The sequence below is a fragment of the Berghia stephanieae genome, chromosome 4, assembly GCF_034508935.2.
Source record: "Berghia stephanieae isolate SIO BIC M18660-M18661 chromosome 4, UCSD_Bste_1.3, whole genome shotgun sequence".
Lineage (NCBI taxonomy): Eukaryota > Metazoa > Mollusca > Gastropoda > Nudibranchia > Aeolidiidae > Berghia > Berghia stephanieae.
Genome location: NC_088363.1, coordinates 29,775,050 through 29,796,102, shown reverse-complemented (window position 1 = coordinate 29,796,102; position 21,053 = coordinate 29,775,050). Strand labels below are relative to the sequence as shown.

At 34.6% G+C, this 21,053-nt stretch overlaps 1 protein-coding gene across 1 annotated transcript in view; it reads left to right on the top strand.

Annotated features, from left to right (window-relative positions):
- LOC144970388 (glycine receptor subunit alphaZ1-like) overlaps window positions 1–20,067 on the top strand; it is a 138,381-nt gene extending 118,314 nt beyond the window's left edge. Inside the window, exons 5-11 of the mRNA XM_078909967.1 lie at window positions 736–803; window positions 2,680–2,906; window positions 6,547–6,629; window positions 7,427–7,582; window positions 10,296–10,510; window positions 15,083–15,250; window positions 17,399–20,067. Of these exons, the coding sequence (XP_078766093.1) occupies window positions 736–803; window positions 2,680–2,906; window positions 6,547–6,629; window positions 7,427–7,582; window positions 10,296–10,510; window positions 15,083–15,250; window positions 17,399–17,551 (1,070 nt within the window). The 3' untranslated portion in view covers window positions 17,552–20,067. The remainder of the gene's footprint in view (window positions 1–735; window positions 804–2,679; window positions 2,907–6,546; window positions 6,630–7,426; window positions 7,583–10,295; window positions 10,511–15,082; window positions 15,251–17,398) is intronic.
- The last annotated feature ends 986 nt before the right edge of the window (window positions 20,068–21,053 follow it).

The window sequence follows — 21,053 nt, the reverse complement described above, 5'->3', positions numbered from 1 at the left end:
ACCGGTCACCTCAAAGCGGTATTATGTTGGCGATGTCATATTCCGGGAAAACATCAACCAAAAACAAAACAAACCAACAAAACAACAACAACAACATCAATAACAACAAAAACAACAAAACACCCACAACAAAAATGAGCAATTATGTAGCGCAATATCAACTAAAAGTGCTCAAAGCGCTTTACAAGGAATACCTTGTCAACAGCACCTATCAACATAAAAGAAGAGACATGCTGCCTAATAGGCGATATTACAATTTGTTTATCTAATGACGGCCAGGTACTCATTTAACACCTGAGTACGGTGATATAATGTAAGTAATGAGCTTTTCTAAGGACTCAACTATACGTCGCTCGGATCAGGACTCAAACCATGAACCTTCCAGTCCGAATGCGAGTCTCATACCACATATTTTGCGTTGGTCGAGGAACGTGACTTGCAAACAAATATGATAAAAATAACCCTGGAATATTTTGTTGTTTTTATCCTTAAGTTACTCTGTTATTTTCTTAAACAAAACTACTCTTCAGACAAATCTAATATTTTTTGCTATTATTTCAATATTTCAGTAACTATATCATCCGACATAATACCGTTTTGAGACGATTGGAACCAAATAATCAAAATCAATTTTAGACCAAATAATCTCCCTCTAACACTCAAAATATAAGGATGAAATAAATCGAAATACTCGATCACATTGGTGTTATATTATTTCATCAATATTCTTTACAGATCACCCCACCAACGTCACAATTCGGATACATCTTCTGAGTTTTGACTCTGTTAGCGAAACTACAATGGTAAAGTCATTTTAACTAAATAATTTGAGATCTTTTTTTTCTCTCGAGAATATCCATTCAATGTACTCAAAGCATTTATTAGCATTGGGGTCCTGCTGGCTTGTTACCTATGACCCAATTACACTTACAGCTTTTTTCCAACAAAGACAACGTTGTTAATGGTCAGGTACTCACTTTATACGATGTGGAAGATGAGAGTAAAGAGCTTATCCTAAGAACTCAACTTTTAAAACTAGAATTGATATAGCGCAATATTCACTAACCGTGCTCAAAAGCTTTACAAGGCCCCCCAGCCAACAACAACACTTAACATGTAGGACGAGACGTGATATTACATTCTTTTTCCGACGCTGTTAGCGATCATGTACTCATTTTACACGTAAGTAAGATGAGAGGATATGAGTAAAGAGCCTTTCCCAAGGACGCAATTAAGCACCGCTTAGAGCGGGTGTCGAACCCTTGACCTTCCGATCCGAAGGCGAGAGTCATAACACTAGACAACTTTGCCGCACTTAAAGGGACTCGAGCCAAGAGCCAACAGGTTCGAAAGAGAATGTCTGACAGCAAGACCACAAATCCCCTCTAAAATAACAAATCGATGATCGGCAGAGGTCTGATGCTTCCAAGATTAAATAAAACATGGTGCGCAAAGCTCGTAAGTAGACTTCAGAGTTTTGATGCGACGATCGTAAAAATCGGGACTTCAGAAGTTTGATCCGCCGACCATTGAAATATTAAAGCCTGCACGATTGGCATGAATAACATTGAAAGGAATAATTCATGCGCCTTACATGACCAGAACAAAGAACAACAAAATAGACAAACAAGGATTGAAATTCATGAATAATTCATGGCCGTCATTTGGCATTTTTCGAACTTTTCTTTTTCTTAGCTTTTTACCAACAATAATGCTGTTATACTGACCTTATTTTGATCCGTAATTCCTCATTTCAAATTATAGACGTCTACGTATACAAACGCAAGTGTAAGCATTTCAATATTATACTATTCTCAAATAGTAGTAGGAAAACCTTAACATTATTTTTTGCTTATATGAAAATGAACGCTTACACAAATTTAAGTACAGATAAGCATTTTTTTCTTTACACAATCTTCAAATTTGGATTTGGCGAAACATTGGTTTAGCTATAAAACATAAAGCTGTGAATCAAAAAGCTGCGGATTTTATTCTTGTAGAGGTTCTCGGAACTGTTCTCAATATTAGAATTTCAGTGTTTTCTCTTTAACAGTATATTTAGAAATATGCCCTTTCGCAACGGCACCATAAGATCCCGTCGCCTAGGCATCCCAGGAAGGAATGCAGATAATCCATGAAATAAGATGTCTGATGTCAACAGGAATCACCCATGTTGTCCAAGTGAACAAAATGAGGGTTAAGTGCCTGAACCTGGGATCTTCCTAACATATTTATCGTTGACCTAATTGTTTTATAAAATCTGTGAGGAAAAGAAACAAAACAACAACAAACAACAAAAAAACAACAACAAGAAACACGAGAAGAATAGAAATAATAAGGATAAATTAAAGCTAATAAAAGCTAACAGAAGACAAAAAATACTTCTTTAAAAAAACCAAACGAACGTTAAAACAATGAAAACAGAAGAATAAACCTACATAAAATAATCAAAAGTATGGTAGTCCAGTCACAAAAATTCATTAAATTGTTAGAATTTTACTAACCACATTAATATCGCGGCATACAGGAAACAATATGATATCCTCTAATAACAAAGTATTAGCAATGAAATATTTCAATATCTGAAGCTCTGATATTTTTTCAAATTTTCACAATACGTTTTCTAAATTAATGATCTTGAATTCCAATTTATATATATGTATATATCTATTTATCCAGGATTATTCGGTGGAGATTTATTTGACTATGATGTGGTTGGACAAACGTTTGGATTTTTCACGCTTCCATTCCGCTCCGTGGTTGGAGGTCGATTCCAAGTTGATGGGCAGTGTGTGGGTCCCTGATGTATACTTCAAGAATGAGAAAGAGGCATCTCTACACACAGTCACTGTGCCCAATAGTTACATGCATATTTACAGGAATGGAGAGGTCAAATACAGTATGAGGTAATAAAGGGTGTCCATAAAGATATTCCCTGATTTCAAAGACTTATTCTTAAACCGTTAAAGATCATTTCCATCTTCTAGGGAAAGCCATACATTTATGTCTATTAGCCATTGAGCCACAATGAATCACTAAATTTAGTGCTGTACTGTTTCTCGTCTTGCCATCTAAGTCAAATAATGTTATTCGTGATCAGTTGTCAGATGGGTAACAGAGATCTTGGAAAATTTATGGTCCCGACTCATTCCTTTGGATGTGGCATTTTACAAACCATCTTACAGACATTAACCTATTCGGCTCAGGAGGAAATGAATGCCTGGCTACAAACACAGGAGGCTGTTGTAAGAATGTTAGTACACAAAAGACGCCTAATAGGTGATTGTGACATTGTGTGAAATGAATAATGGTTCAATTTGTAAAAAACAGTTCTGACTCCCCCCCCCACTCCCCAATGTCCACCTAGCAGTGATTAGATAGCTGGGTCTATTAGATCTGGCGTAAAGTACTTTGCGATAGACTAGCTATTCTGTCTTGCAACGACAAAACCCCGTATTATGGCAAAACTCGATTTGACAGTAGAGCGGAAAAACTGTTCAAATGTTATTTCAACTTTTTACAATTACTATGCGGAGAATTGATGCAAATTTGGTACCAATCGGGCTTTTTATTCTATCACTTTGAATAAATGAACATATAATAACCATTCTAAAATATGTTATTATTTACATTACATGGAAATGTGCAATTGGTACCAATCGGCTTTATTACACTTTTGGTGTATAAAATGAAAACATATAAAATGAACCATTCTAAAATATGAATTTACTGTTATACGCGGTTTTGTCAATGCATCGGAATCTGATCATTAGAGTGGTGCAACACCGTTAACTCACATTATACGGGGTTTGTCCTTGCATCAGGACTCATGCTATACCGTGTCTTGGCGTTTGACGTATATTTTTACGTATTGGGTACCGTGTGTTACGCTGGGCCTTACCATGTTTCTTTACTAAGTTTTTATTATAAAAGAACGCCTGTTAATAATTCGTTATATGAAGTAACATCATAAGAAACATCGAACAAAATTATGTCTATCATTGTTCATAAAGAAAACAAGGAAGGAATTAAAAATAAACCAAATGAACAAAAAAAAAATAAAAAAACCCCAATAAAAAACAAGAAAAAGAAAGAAAGAAAGAAATAATCCCGTGAAGAAAAAGAAAAAAAAAGATAAAGAATATGAAGAAGAAGAAGAAGAAGAAGAAGAAAAAGAAGAAGAAGAAGATGAAGAGCAAGATATGGAGGAGTAAGGACATGAGCAGGAGGAGAAGGAGGAGGTTGGGGTAAATAAATATAAGGAGAGAATGAGAAGATGACTTAGATGATTGTTTGTATAAGGCTAATGAAGATATTCCAATTACACGGTCGGTTATACAACGACAAAACCCCGTATAATGGAGTTATACGAGATTTACTCATTGTATCGGGGTAATGCAACGACAGAACCCCGTATCAGCTGATAGAAATACCATCATATTTTGTTTTAATTTTTTTTAAATTCTTATTGTTAAACATTGACTTTTAAGATTTTGTGATTAGATGCAGGTTGTCATTTTGATCACAATGATATAAAAATGTCTATTTGAACCTATTTTGAAGATACGGGGTTTTGTCATTGCAATGTAGTATTGCTATTGTACGCTATACGCTACAAAAACAGATATTAATTTTGGCTCCACGGGCCTAATCGCTCTGAAGGACTACTAATTACACCAGGGCCATCATGGACAAAGAATATATTTTCTTAAAATGAGTTAATCTCTAACCGCCATGGCAAATACGACCTTGGGTTTTAATTATAGAATCCCCAAGTGACATAACGTTTCCGATAACACGTGTACCTGACCAGTCGATGACTTCGAATAATTGGCTTAAAGCACGTTTTGGATACATGTTGCCACGTGTGTCTGATTGATTTCAGTAATTTTCTAGTCTTTTAACGACTCTGAGTAATTAGAGGACAATCTGCTTTCGGCATCACATTTTCTCCTTTAATTAATATAGTGGAAGTCCAACAGCTGCTGCTCGTTAGTGTAAGGAACGTAGTAGTGGCATTGGTGGTGATGGTGGTAGTAGTAGTAGTAGTAGTAGTAGTAGTAGTAGTAGTAGTAGTAGTAGTATTAGTATTAGTATAGTAGTAGTAGTGGTAGTGGTGGTGGAAGTAGTGATAGTAGTAGTAATAGTAATGATAATATTATAATAATAATAATAATAATAATAATAATAAATATAGTAGTAGTAGTAGTAGTAGTAGTAGTAGTCGTCGTCGTCGTCGTAGTAGTAGTAGTAGTAGTAGTAGTAGTAGTAGTAGTAGTCGGAGTGGTAGTAGTAGTAGTAAGTAGTAGTAGTAGTAGTAGTAGTAGTAGTGGTAGTAGTAGTAGTAGTAGTAGTAGTAGTTGTTGTAGTAGTAGTAGTAGTAGTAGTAGTAGTAGTAGTAGTAGTAGTAGTAGTAGTAGTAGTAGTAGTATTGTTATCTATAGCTCATTACTAGAGGGGCGCCCGTATGATATTGTGACTTTGATAAGATTATATAAATTTAATTTTAGAGTATTTAATCAATGCAATTCTACAAAGAACTCTAGATCAATTTTCCCCTATGGGATGAAGAAAGGGAATTTAACTTTATTTATCGATTAAAAAAAAAGATTAAACTAAATGCCCTTGCAACTAGTTTTTTTTTACTATTACGACCAACATTAGATATTCTCTTCTTTTCCATTTTGACAGTTTTTGCTGTAGGGATAGCGATACCTTTAATCAATATAATAAACATTGCATTACATATATTTATTAATCAATACTCTTTTATCTTCAAAAGTAAACACATAGGTTGGATTCAAGCCTTCCATCATTTAAACTACCACCCGTGGTATAGAATCTGTAGAATAAATTCAAGCAAACTCTTATTTTACCAAACAATCTGTTTATTTATCTTTGCTATTGACTGACAAGTGTAATATTATTGCTTGAAGTGTAATATTATTGCTTGAATCATTCAAATGTGCACGAACATTTTAACTATTTACTGCTACATATGGATTTTAACTAATCAAACACTGAGATAACATTGTATTTCCCCTTGCATCTTTTTTTTTTAGGATTGGTTTTACTTACGTTTGTGTGTGTGTGGGGGGGGGGGGGAAGGGTGGCCGGTGGGATTAGATATTGCACTTCAAACTTTGGAAAACGCGATTCGGACCCTGTTTCTATATCGTTTTTCTCCTTGTTCAAGATTCTAAACTTCTTTTGATCGCTTTGTGGTGCTGCATTGTAGCTGACGCTCGGGTTTCCCCAGACTTTTCCCGAGATAGCAAAACGGACGATAGCAATGCTTGCTACACTTTGGATAGGACACTAGTATATCGGAAACTACCCCCCCCCCCCCAAACCACTGCTGGGTCAGAAGGAAACATCGACTTTACCCAGGATCAATCTCAGTCTCTTAGTATGTGAAGTCGGAAGTGAAAGCTCTACCATCCGAGCGATTGCGACCCTCTTATTCGAGATATATCCTAACAAAAAATTACGCCAAAACTGAATATTTTAAAATTTATTTATCATATTCTTTTTTGTTTCTTTCAGATTATCTCTGACGCTCAGTTGCCGGATGATATTACAGAAATATCCGCTTGACACACAGAGATGCCCCATGTTGATTCAAAGTTGTATGTATAATTCTAAACATTTTATAATATATATAATAAAAATCGTATCGTATATTTTCTCTCGCGTCGTATAATTAAAGAGCTAATAGGCTTTAAAACACTTTGAGCATGCTATCGCGTGTAAATGCGGTCATTTGATCACATATTACTTTCATCCTAATGGGGGATTTTGCCTTTAATGATATAAGCACTAAAGGTACATTACATTAACAAGAAAATCCCCTTAATTTAATTTAATGAAGGTTCAAGGCCTCATACGGTGGCGGGGTGTGACTCGAACCTGTAACCTTCATGTTTCAAGCCCACTCTGTACTTTAGACTGAACATTTTCATCTACGTGCACATATTTCCAGGTATGATAAACAAAGCAAAAAACTGGGCTTTTCAAAAATCTATTGAACAAAAATGAATATAACAGCTTTTAAAAAAGAACAAAATGCCAAACACAGAAACGTTTCGGGCTCAAAACCATTCTTCAGCCAACAACATTGACAAAGCTCAGTATTGAGAGCAATGTTGTTGGCTATAGAATGGTTTCGAGCCCAAAACGATCCGTGTTTGATAATTTGTTCTTTTTTAAACCTGTTATATTCATTTTTGTTTATTACGTTTTACAGTCTACAGCTCCTAGCATCTTATCATCACTTTGACTTGTGTTAAAAATGTAATAGAGATTACTTATTGTTGGTCTGAGAGTATTTCCATGGTAACGATGGGTTATTTAGACTTAATTTAGTTCACGTCAATTATCAGATGCTCAAGAATTAACATGACTTGTCACCTTATCTGTTTTCCAGATACTTATACAACAGAGAACGTCATGTTTTACTGGGAGTCAGAGGGCTATCCGATAACCCACGACTCTGAAATTGCTCTCAATACTGAACTTCCTCAATTTTCTATCGTGGAGAACACAACACAATCCTGTAATGGGACTATGGATGTGGAGCATCGTAAGTCTTTCAAAATGATAATAATATACTTTTATACATTTTCAATCATAAACTATTTATAATATAACATAAAGCTTAGCATATCAGAGTATACTAAAGCTGTGTATTTGCTCTCAATACTGAACTTCCTCAATTTTCTATAGTGAACGATCCTGTGATGGGACTATGGATGTGAAGCATCGTGAGTCTTTCAAAATGATAATGATTGAAAATGGATAAAAGTATATTAACTATGTATGATATAACTGAAAGCTTAGCATATCATTGTATAATAAAGCTGAGTTTTTGCTCTCAATACTTAACATCCTCATTTTGTTATAGTATAGAATACCACACAATCCTGTTATGGTAATACATATATGGACGTGGAACATCGTAAGTCTTTCAAGATGATAATGATTGAAAATGGATAAAAGTATATTAACTATTTATAATATAACTGAAAGCTTAACATATCATAGTATACTAAGCTGCACCACACAATCCTGCTATGGTAATATGGATGTGCAGCATCGTGAGTCTTCAATAATGATGCTATATAATATTTGTAGTCATTTTCAATCAATATTCACAATAGAACCGAACGCTTAGCATATGACACAGTATGATGAAATAAGTTGGGTTTTTGCTTTCAATGCTTAACTTCTCAACATTTTATAGGGTTTTGGGTTTAAGTAGACTTTTAAAATGAAAAAAAGAATCACAAACTTTGCGATTTTTGCAATGTACGTTAATACATTTTTTTTTCTCTAGTGTAATGGGTAGAATTAACCCCCAAGTTTTATGTTTGTAGCTATAAATGCAGTTTTTCTAGCACCAAGTTCGCCCTGTCCAAATATCGGTTCAATACTGCGGGTCATATTTGTGCCCCCTCGTCTCAAAATGGTATTATGTTAGGATGAACCAGATTCTAAAAAGTCAAATTAAAGCCAAACTGAAAAGAGAAATACAATCCGAATTTTTAACACTCTCAAATAAAATGTCCAATCTCCTTAATAAAGCACGCATACTCACCCCGAGTCTGATATTTTTGGTTATAAATTATATTTTCAGCTTTTTAAACATCCCGACATTGTACTGTTTTGAGAAGTTTGATCACCTATATTAACGCAAAGATTGCGATGTTAATTGAGAACTATATTACATTTAGCATAAGACGTATTATATGGCATGATTCAGATAAGGAGGCTGCACATCAAAGAATGTATCAAAGAAATCATTAACCGCTATATATTGCATAATAAGCAATACATGATAATATTTTGATGAGAGCTATGAAATTGATAATACAAACTACCTCTGTATTATTAAAATTTGTTGTGTTTTAACTTCCGTATGCCAATGGCCGGTCACGCTGACCACAATCAGTAATTATTCGTACCCACTTTTAATAAGTAACAACGTCACTAATAACAACACATACTCACAGAGACAGATCTGTATATACTTGTGTAAACGCGTACATTTCCATGCTAAAATTCACGTAGGTTGGAGAGAAAAGGGAGTGAACTTTATTTTAATCACCAGTCACTAATAGAACTAGAGCTAAGCTAATGGACTCCACTCAATTAGCCTTTTCCTGTCCATTAGAATCCCGATTCTAAGTTTTTAGATGAATGGATTTGTTTTAAGATTGATAGCCTTTTATTTCAATTTACGCCAGGTTTCCAAATGTTATATTGATTTTATGCTAATTGACAGAAAACCCCGATACCACAATTTCATTTAAGAGAAAAAAAAAATCAAAAGTCATTATAATTAAGTAAATGTTTATAAACACTAAAAATCATCTTGTGTCTATTTGATTTACCATCATACTTCAATTAAATATCATATCGTATCGTTTCGTGTCGTTTAAGAGCTAATAGGTTCTAAATTCCTTTAAATGCTCTGTGTACATTTTATGCATAGATACAACTTATCAATTATATAAACATATATAATATTATGTTTGTATCGAATTTCTATATAATTTTACACCCTAAGGTGACATATTCTGTAATTACCCAATTACAATAGCTTAAACGACCATGTCAAACAGTTTGGTGACAAGACATCATATCAACACCCACACACGACATTCTCTTGAACCAAAGAATATCACTAGAGAAAAAACACGCATTAGATTCCAAATTATTTCAAAAAACATCTCAAAAACTTCTCAATTACAACGTAAACGGATATCAATTAACTTATAAGTTCTTAGAAAAGTATTTCAATTATCGATGGAAAAGCAGTCTATATTTTACCCCTATCCATGAGGTCCACGGGTTTTTTATTTTAAAAAAGATTTTGTATCTACATTATTTCAATGTACTCTCATACTGCATAACTATTCGTTTTGAGACGAATTGTTCACATTTTTGGGGAGAAAAAATGCTACGAAATGTCAACAGTGGCGAGCTTTTGAATAGAGGCTTATTTATTTATTACCAACGTGGCCTAACAATCTTTGTCTGCTGGACCTATTCTCATGAATGACGTTACTATCAGTTTTATAATATCAAAATGACAAATCTTTGAACAGGCACTGGTGTCAGATCACAATCTGAAAATCAGATCTCAGGTTAGATCCTCAGTCGTTACAGACTGAGATCTTGGGATGATTTCTTTTCTTCTTTAAAAAAAAAATTCTCCCTTGTCTGGTATCGAATATTTCATATTCACCATTTCAGAATTTTACAATCGGTTTTACATTATTTTTCTTCCACAGCCAAATTTGCCTGCATCAAAGCATATTTCACATTGAAGAGAGACATACGTTACTATATCATCCAAGTATACGTTCCCAGTATTCTAATAGTAGCCTTGTCCTGGGTATCGTTCTGGCTAGACTTGGAAGCAATCCCGGCACGAGTATCTTTGGGAGTACTCACTGTGCTCACCCTCAACACCCATGGATCTCATATCCAGTCACAACTTCCCAAGGTATGATTGATAAATAACGATGTGAAATTGAATATAAGCTCCAATTTAATATACAAAAATAGATAAAATAAACGTTTCGGTTTTCCCCTTTATCAACAAAACAGGATAAATGAAACACTACAGACGAATGAGATAATGCGGTAGTGACGTGAAGATGAATAAATTTTATTTATTCATCTTAACCCGAAACATCCATTTGATCTGTTTTCGTATATTAAATTGAAGCTTACATTCAATTTCATATTGTTACTTATTTCTTCGAGCTTCGAGCAGCACAATTAGTGATAGATTTTTTGCTTGTAATATCTTTGAGTAATATATTTGAATAATATATTTGTTTTATTGAAAATGCAAATGGTCTTATAGGGATAACACTATATCACTTTTTACATTACAAAATAGCCCGCAAAAGGGAATGGGGATTTTTGTTGCCAAGATAGTGCATACTCTCAAACGAAGAGATTCCAAATGTAACCTAACGTACGTACAAAGGTTTTTTTTTCAGGATGGATCGGACTCAGAAAAACTGAACCTATATAAATAACAAAAACAAAAGCAAAGTTCATCATTGATATAGGGCTATATCCACTAAAAGTGCTCAAAACGCTTTACAGCCAACATCATGGCGCTGATATGACCTTAATGTGTTGCAAGCGCCGTAAAACCCATAGAAACAAACAAAAACAGCCATCATCAGCTTTTAAAAAGTAGAACGAGACATGACGCCTGCTAGGCGATATTACTTTTTTTCGGACTTAGACAACGCTGTTACCTGTCAAGTAATCAGTTTACCCCTGATTGTGGTGAGAGAATATGTGTAAAGAGCTTTCCTGTCCGACTTCTCTTTCCAATTGAACACACAATCATTGGGAAACTTCGTGAATTATTTTGGACAAGTCGGATGAATTGAAAGCGAGTTTCATAATTTATACCAAAAGGTCATTTTTTACCTTCTCCCTTTTGCCGAGATTATACCAGATTAAATCGGTGCGGTCTTATCTAAAATAAATGAAACCATTTAATGAAACTAAAAAATAATGACACTAATAAAAGGCTGGCTTGAGCTCAAAAGCAGATAGCTTGAGTAAGGGAGATAATTGGGAAAATAATGAATGCTCTTTTTTATAAGTTATTTCCCTTGCCCTTTGACAAGCTGCCAACATTTTCAGTGACATAACTTGGATTTAAAAGACCATTTAAATCAAACTGACATATTTTAGTGTTGCGTTCAAATTTTGTTGAAGATATATGCAGAACACTATGCATTAATTTTTTTTAAAAAGCGGCCTTCCGCCACAGCACCATTAGATACCTTCGCCTAGGCATTCCATGAAGGAATATAGATAATCCAATACAAGATGTGTAAAAAAAGACTCACCTTTGCTGTCCGAAGTGAGCAAAGTGGTGGTTTATAATCTTGCCCAAGTGAAAAAAAACAAACAAAAATGACCGAAGCGGGGCTCGAACCTGGGACCTTACGGGTTACAGTACGATGAATACACGACTCGACCACTCATAATTCACTGTTAATGTCAATTCCCTTCATTTCTCGTTGTTTTACTCTGCGGTTTGAGATTAAAGGCTCTTGCCTCGTTTTTCTCAATTCAGTATTTGGTTGTCTTTGCTTTAAAGAGAGAGAGAGAGAGAGAGAGAGAGAGAGAGAGAGAGAGAGAGAGAGAGAGAGAGAGAGAGAGAGAGAGGAAAGAAGGTGGGGGGGGGGGGAATAAATATATGAATGGATGGACGGCGAAGTCCCGGATTTGAGAGATTTTGCCAAGATGAGAGTCATTTTATCGATTGATATTTGAAGGAAAAGTTTTCTGGCCAAATTTTTAAATATGTGTTTTTCTAGAGTGCAGCAGAACTAGTAAGCATTTCACCAGTTGACTGTCGGATTCTAAAAGAATAATACTTTTTTTTTTTAAATTGCCAGAAAACTCGTCCATGATGAAGGTCCGTTAAACTTGGGACTGCGCGAATTCCCAGGCTAGAGTTTTATTTTTTTCCAAGATGAGGGTCATTTAAATCGATCGATGTTTGTCGTACGAGTTTTCAGGCCAAATTTTTAAATTCGTGTTTTTCCAGAGTACGGCACTTTTCATAAATTATACCTCCAATTAGCTTTCATTGTCAGATTGTTAAATTTCAACATGGGTAAATGACATTATCAAAATTATACAGTTTTCGACCTTTATTGGATTTTCAGACCAAGGGCAATCTCCGAGATTACGAAATATTTATTGTCGGTAAAAAACTGTATACAGATATACAATTTTCTATAAAATCATCGTTAAAGTCAGTAAATATGAAAATATGAGAAACGTAAATAAATATGATTTTTAAATAAGCCGAGATTAGAAGTAAACTTGAGTTTAATTTAAAGTATCAATAAAACAAAACATAAATCACACTGTTGCGTTTTATTCCCATTTATTTTCATTATTTAAGCGTTGTAAAATGTTTTGGTGACCCAACGCAATACATGTTCAGTTCAATGCGGTGCATGGATAATCGTTTTAAAAGTTGAAGGTCAGATTCATTTATTCAGTTCCGTTTGGTGGTTTACGTATTGAAAGGTGAAGGTCGGAAGCTATTAATATTTCGATAACTGACTGCTTACCTTGGCCTTCGAATTAAATTGTTTAATCCAACAACTACGCCACAAGTCGTCATTAATGCAATTATAGCTCGACTGGTTCATTCATTATTAGAGACTAAAAATGGGGTGTTATAATAATATATTCTTATCACCTGTGCCTATAACATGTGTGATAAAAAATGGGCATGATCTATATTAAATTTCCATGTGCTTGAGGTCATTGGTCACATTGCAAAGTGTGTTCAAAGTGACCCACATAGTGAAAAGTGTTCACAGTTTTTTAAATATCTAACATCACGATTGGTTATTTTGTTCAGCTTGACACATGAGGATGTTTATAACATTTGTAAACAAAGCAGCGTGTTTACATTTTTAAAGAAATATCCAATAGTTGGACAGCAACAAATCATGTGATTGATGACCTGGTTGGACGAAAACATGAATATAGATCGCTCCTATTGGAGCATAATACGACGTGTACATAATATGTAAGTTTGACATCCGAGCATCATTATTGGCCTAGTTTAACAATGTTGTAATGGACAGTATTGTGAGTAATTTTGTGAGAGTTCCATTACAACAATGAGCCCTTAAGGAATTGGGTATTCAGACCTGCAAATAGGTGCACGTCGGCATAAGCTTACGTCACAGAACAATATTGTAAATGATTCTATAATAACAGCTGTGCGTGTATATTATATATATATATATATATATATATATATATATATATATATATATATATATGTGTGTGTGTGTGTGTGTGTGCGCGCCAATATGAGTATTTGTGTTTGTATGTATGTATTTTTTGTTTGTGTGATTGTGTGTGTGTGTGTGTGTGTGTTATAGTTGCCCGCGAGAAGAAAACAATACTATCATATTATAATTGCGATTGGTCTTAATATACAATCGTATTTACACAATAAAAATAGACCAATCAGGACGGTAAATTATTCCATATTTTAAATGAAACACTACATGGATAAATTCAGTTTTTATTAAAAGTTTTGTGTGGCTTTGACATCCCACAACGATCTCTTATTGAATGCATTTGTAACTTAGCGGTTTAATTTGGTGTTTTGCCGTCAAGGACAAGATACTAAAAAAGTGTCTATAAAGTAAAAATAATTTTAAAAATTAGAAATCTTGGTTTTCCAAAATTAAGATATTAATTTTACCAAATATGATATAGAAATTTAATCCAAGTTTCATTTTTTGGACTCTAAAATTCAACTTTCAACACATACAGAGAGTCACCGATAGCTCAGTTGACAGAGCACTCGCTTCACACCCAAAGAGACCGAGATCGATCCAGGGTGAAGTCGAGAATTTATTTTCCAACCAACGGTGATTGGGTAGCTGGGTCTGTTAGATATGGCGGAAAGTACTTTGCGATAGAAAGACGCTCTATCCAAAGGGTAGTAAGCAAGTAATTTCGAATCTCGCTATAGAAATCGGGATAAAAGCCGGTCCCATGGGCCGTATGGCTCTGAAAGATTATACTACACAATACCTTTTTGAGACGGCTAGTCAAAAGTGGTGAATATTGCGCTATGTAAGATATATGAATAACTAATTAACTAACGTGTTCCTTATAACTCCATCTGGAGCATAGGGTGTCCACCACGAATCTCCATCTGGGACGGTCTCTGGCTACCAGACCATCGATATTTTGACACCGAGTTTAGTTTAAACATTTAAAAAATAAAATTCACGTTATTCATCCCATAGAGAAATTTGTCTCTAGGGTCTATTCCAAGGAAACGCTGGACTAACCCAGGCGTCAGCCGCAGTTCAGCGCTGCAAATTGAGCTAGGGCGAGATGACTTGCTCAAGGCCACACAGGGCAACGGCGGCAGGAGATCGAACTCGGTACCTTTCGGGTACATAGCAAAGACCGTATCGCTAAGCCACACTTTTTTTTATGGTTTTGTATGTCACATAGTAATTTACGAATTCCCTCCCCCTGCTAGGTTTCCTATATCAAAGCCATTGACGTATGGACGGTGACCAGTCTAATTTTTGTCTTCTCCGCCCTCCTGGAGTTTGCTTACGTCAATGTGCTCACCAGGAAAGGCGACAAGGAAGCAGTCTACTCCCATTCACATGGTGGTCCAAGGGTGATGGCCAGGAAAGCAGACGTAAGTAACCCCCCCCCCCTCCCCAGCCTCCCCAACCCCCCTACACACATTCTTCTCTCCTTTAGTTCCGACGACGGGAATTCCAGTTTTGAATCGGTGACGAAATACCATTTTTGTCGCATGTGACGAAACAACCGTACGTCATAATCCCCCTGAAAAAAAGAACATTAAAAAAAATAACCCAAACAACTAAACAAACCTAGAACATTTATCTAGAGCAATATCCACTAAACGTTGGGCCACAGCAATACTTAACATGGAGGACGCAACATTAGGCGATATTGCAATCTTTTGGACAGATACAATGCTTTAAATGCCAAGAACTCATTTTACGCCTATTGTATAAAGGATTGGGCACAACATATATAAACCTAATTAATTATTAATTATCACAAAGAGCCAAGGACTCAACTTTGGGGCGCTCAGAGTAGGACTCAAAGACGAGTGTTATACCACGAGACCACATAGCCTCACATTAATGATGCTGTTCGTTTATAAATTTTACTCAAAGTACTCTACCCCCCCCCCCCCGGATATAACACACCAACACACAAATCTATGTGTAACATTAAGCGTTTATAATCTGATTGATACAATTTAGTGAGAACTACTCATAAAAATGGCTGTCTAAAAACAATAACTAAGAGCTGGGTGACGTCAATTTCTTTCTATCTATGATGTGATGCCAAATCTTTACCTAGCTTGAAAATTTACAAACGATCCATGCATGAAAGCTGGCACTAACATTATGAATTGAGTCATTTCTTCATTGTTGTATTTTACTTCAGAAAAGGTCGGTAGCGAATGATATTAGTCAACGTAAAAGGATAGATAACGAAAGTGAATGTTTTCTTTAGGTTTTCAAAATTACTTATTAATTATAGGAATATTTTTTCGGCGAATGTATCAAAAATAACCTTTAGACACAGGCTAATTTTGGAATGGCTTTGTCCACTTTATCACATCAAACACAGCAAACATCTTTTGGTATATAGTTAGTTAATCTCTGTCCCATGCTCGTTGTCTCCATGTCTTTGACAATGGAGTCTAGCCAGTTTTTTTTTGGTAGAAACTTATAGATAATGAGTGTGGGTAATGATTTTCAGAATAAATATGACATTAATCTCATATTGACATATACAATTATTGCTACATCTCATTGACTGAAAAAGACTGAAATATGCATATCTATCATCAAAACTCTTCCACGGCAAACCGAAATTTATCTGGACATCTGATTATGTTGCGTTAAACGTATATTCTTCCTTGGATGTAACAGAAACCGTTGGTTCTGACATATCTAACCGGCTAAGCTATGAGTTGTGTCTGGACAAAAGGGGTTTGAAGAAAACCCTGAACATACCTATATTTGAAACTGATCGTTTGCTTAAGTATTGAGTTTTTTTTGGCAACTGCCTATTTGATATTCGAACCCCCATATATAGAGACTTACCAGGACAATAAGGTACTTCCTTTGGATTGAAAAGTAACTGGATCGATTTCGGATAATGTTAGAAGTTTTTCTTTAAAGTAACTCAGATTTTCTAGGCTCTATATCATATTGGACTTAAAGGGACAATCTTTAACCCACTCGACCCTAACACCGACAATATCCGTAGTTTACCCGGGTTACTTTTACCCCATGCCTATTTATTACATATTTAATTTATGAGACAAATTATAGACGTAGTATCAAAGGTAGTGTTTATAGTTTTTGCATGTTAATGATAATTGAATAAAACTATCTATGCACAAGCTCATTTTTAATACATTTTGAAAAGTAGCAAAAGTCTCTAGGATTGAGTGAGTTAACATATCAAAATGACACATTAGGGAAGATCCGAAACGTGTGTATGAAACAATACATGACAAAGCAGAGAGAAAAATACAAGACAAACCATCCCAAAACATCAGCGTGCCTCAACTGGGGATTGAATCTCAAACCACCTGAATGTTGGGCAGGTTGATTTTTTGGTATGTTTTTGTTGTTGTATTTTTCTCTCTGTTTGTCTGGCACTGTTTCATGAACACATATTCAGATCGATTTTCGGGACTAATAAACCATTGACATTAAACAAAGTTTGAGAATTGCTTTTAAACTATATCTAGGAAACTATTTGAATTTGCCTTTTAAAATTCTATTTTCAGATAAACGGAGATGCGCCTGTAGCTGTTCATCTCGGCAAAATCGCTCCCTCCAGGATACGCGCCAGATGGGTGGACAAGATTTCAAGGATAGTCTTCCCTGTTTTATTCATCATTTTTAACATTTGTTATTGGGTCTTCTATATCTATTATTAATTCATCGGCTGAGGAGTTTCGTAAAGTTTGTTAGATTTCTCAACCTTAGCATTTGACGTCACGTTTTGCAGGAAGGTGTACTTGATTGATTCTAGGTATCCTAAAGGCAGAGAATGTTTAACTGAGAAAGAAACATAAATCGCCATTAAATACAAACATATTTCTTGTTTTTTTAAAAAAATATATAGATAGATACATCAATTGCGTGCATTAAAAACAAATAATGTTTATTCTATCAATTGAAAACTTTGAGAGTTATATTGGAAGATTGATAACGTAACAAAGCGATGTAATGACAAGGAAACAAACTCTTTATTGAAACATCGTGTCAGCAAAACAAAGAAATTAGACGAGATACTGTTTCTTTTTTAAATATTTTGGATTATATATCCATAATAAATTCTAAACAATAAGAAAATACGGAACTTTCGATTATATTCTTCTTCTAGGATAAATTCTACGGAAGAGATGGTATGAAAGGATTGATGACTTCATTTTTCATTGCATAATGAACAAGGCGTATTAAAGCTCATCGTATATTTCTAGAAATGTTCCAATGTCTAGTCTTTTGATTTGGACCCGTCTCCACAAATGTTTGTTTTATCTGATGATATACATTGAATACAAATTGATGTTGATCTATCTCGCTACGAGGAAATTAACTTTGAAACAATTAAAACTGGTAAAAAATTTTGTGATTATATTATATGTGTGTGCATTTATGATGGCTTTAAACTGGACGTTTTAAGGCTATTTAGTGTCTCAACCAACAATGAAAAGACATAAACATTTTTTCTGATGTCCGACTGTTTATTGGAGACTCACATAAATTTCTTTGTTGAAGGAAGACATTTGTCGTGTGGTTCAACTCTTGAACAGTGACTTAGTAACAACTACAAAAATCAATACAAAGAGACTTGTGCCTCAGCGCCGTTTTGGCTTTGTTATATAAAAGTGTGATTTGTGAGTTATTCTCTAAGTAGAATTCATCAAGTGTATGATTTGTTGGATTTGTTCACTCATAATACCCATCTTGCCACTAAACATAAATGGACACGTCAATGTCTTATAAAAGTGTTGACACATCATGGGGAGAGAGGTAGACAACACGTTCACCAAATAACATTCGCAAATTGATTGGGATTGTTGAAGATCACTGTCTTGACCGTTGTAGGATTATCACAATCTCAAAATTTAAAAAAAATCAACGATCTAAGTTTCCTCTCAATGGAAGTTGTAAAAATTGATTTCTTACTAGTAAACTAATTTGTGTGAAAATGTATTGTAATAATACGAAAAGTTATGTTATATTACTTTAAACTGTAAATAAGTTTATATATATCCACCATGCCTATGTTTTCAGCATTATTTGTTAAGTCAAAATGTTTTGCATGACAAGAAAGGTAACAACTACCATCTCAGATTTGTCAAAGGATGAAGATTGATCGAGGATATGATCGCCAAATGCAAATAAAACAACTCTCCTGAGGTTCATTCACAAGTGTTATGCATCTAGAAAATAAACATCATTAGAACAAACCAAATGGAGGGGGTTTAATGTAGATAAGTAACCGCCTTTTGAAAAAAAAATCAATATTGTTTGGAATTTACACAATATTTATTGCCATGAAAACGTTTTAAACATCTAATCAAATTTTAAATTGCACTGTAATTTACAGATTAATAAACGTAACTTCCACAAGACATGGCGTTAGCCATGTTTTAAAAATATCCCATGTAATTAGAAAATGAAGTTATTTTGTCATGGTTAAAAAATGATTTGCTCCACCATCTGTATGATACGGTATTTTAATAATATGGTCACAAACATAACCCATCTTCAAACCAATTGGTCATAATGTGATATTGAAATAGAAAAGATTGCACTTCACGACTTGAGAAAAAGATTAATTGTGTGCTCGGTTTAAATATTTTAGCAAAATGCAGCTAATCTTTGCTGTTTTTTCTTCCTTGATTTATTTTTGTACCCTTCCGCGGAGATGTGTGAGCTTGTCATGGAATAAGCTCACTTGATCTTCTCCTCAACACTGCCTTATTAGGACATGATATTATGCTGTAAGGGACACACTCAAATAAGTGGTTATTTTGTTGAAGATTATACTTACTTATTTTAAGTCATGTCTCTTTATAATGTCAGCATTGCCAATGTTTATAATGTTAGGGTGTTAGTGAGTCCCTCTTAACACTGTAGAAATCTTTTGAATGGCTACACCTCCATTTGAAAATCGTTGAGACATCCCCAACTTTCAGGATAAAACCAATAATAAAACCTCTTTGTCGACAATGAAGGACAATGAAGACCGTTATCGCAGGACCCCTCGGCAGTTCCAGCAGCCTTTGATTCCCTTTTTCGATTCCAATTCTTCATGTCGGCAAACGACCTTCCACGCCTCCAACAAGAGAAGTGGATAGACTGCTATAGAACTTTTACAGATCTGAACAAGTGTGTATGAGAAAGGTGCCAGACAAAGCAAGAAAAGAAAATACAAGAAAAACAACATTTACGCTGTTTCCCGTTTATATTCGTCTCCATGTTGTCTCTTTTATCCATCTCATGTGTGTTGTCACCTCTAATATCACGTATTATTTTAGATTTATCTCATATCGAGATGGAGACAGATGAATATATATATATATATATATATATATATATATATATATATATATATATATATATATATATATATATATACTAGTAAAAAGCCCGCAATTTCGCGGGAAAATAACTATTTTCATTCGATATTGTACCCACCATCATTTAATGAGGGCAGTTGATAAACAACGTTGTCTGTGTAACTTAGTACATCCTCTGTTGATTTTTCTGTGTGGCCCAACATGAAGTGTAAGCCACTATAGCGCATGATGTTTTTCCCCTATAATACTCATAACTACGTTATGGCAATTCTAGGTATTGATATTATGAGCGTGTCCCTTTTTGCTGTCAATGTGTCGATGATTTGACGGGACTACTACGTGGTTAGATCATTTACTTTTGGATTAAAAAATAAAATCCAAAAATACCACTTTACAGTTTATTATTTTTATCATTTCTAAATTTCGTGTGAGTGTATAGCTTGTGTTTAAATTGTATTGGCGTATTGCACGTCATATTAATGATTATCATTGTTATAATCATAACATATTATTATCAATAAAATGATATTAATAGTATAAATGGTAATAGTAAAATATGCATTCGATATACAATGAAAATGTTTCAATATCTTATGTGACCCACCGTGACAATGTGGTATTATGTCGGAATGAACTATAGATGAAGAAAGTGAATTTTAAATTTGTAAATTAATGCTTTTGAAGCATAAGAAACAAAGCTGATTCTTTTGAGAAATGGCATTTATTTTAACTGGAGAAAATGTATGAATTCCGCTTAAAATTCAAATCTAAGCATCAGGCTCATTCCGACACAATACCGTCTTGATTGGATTGGTCACGTGAATAATTATCACACAAGTCGAATCAA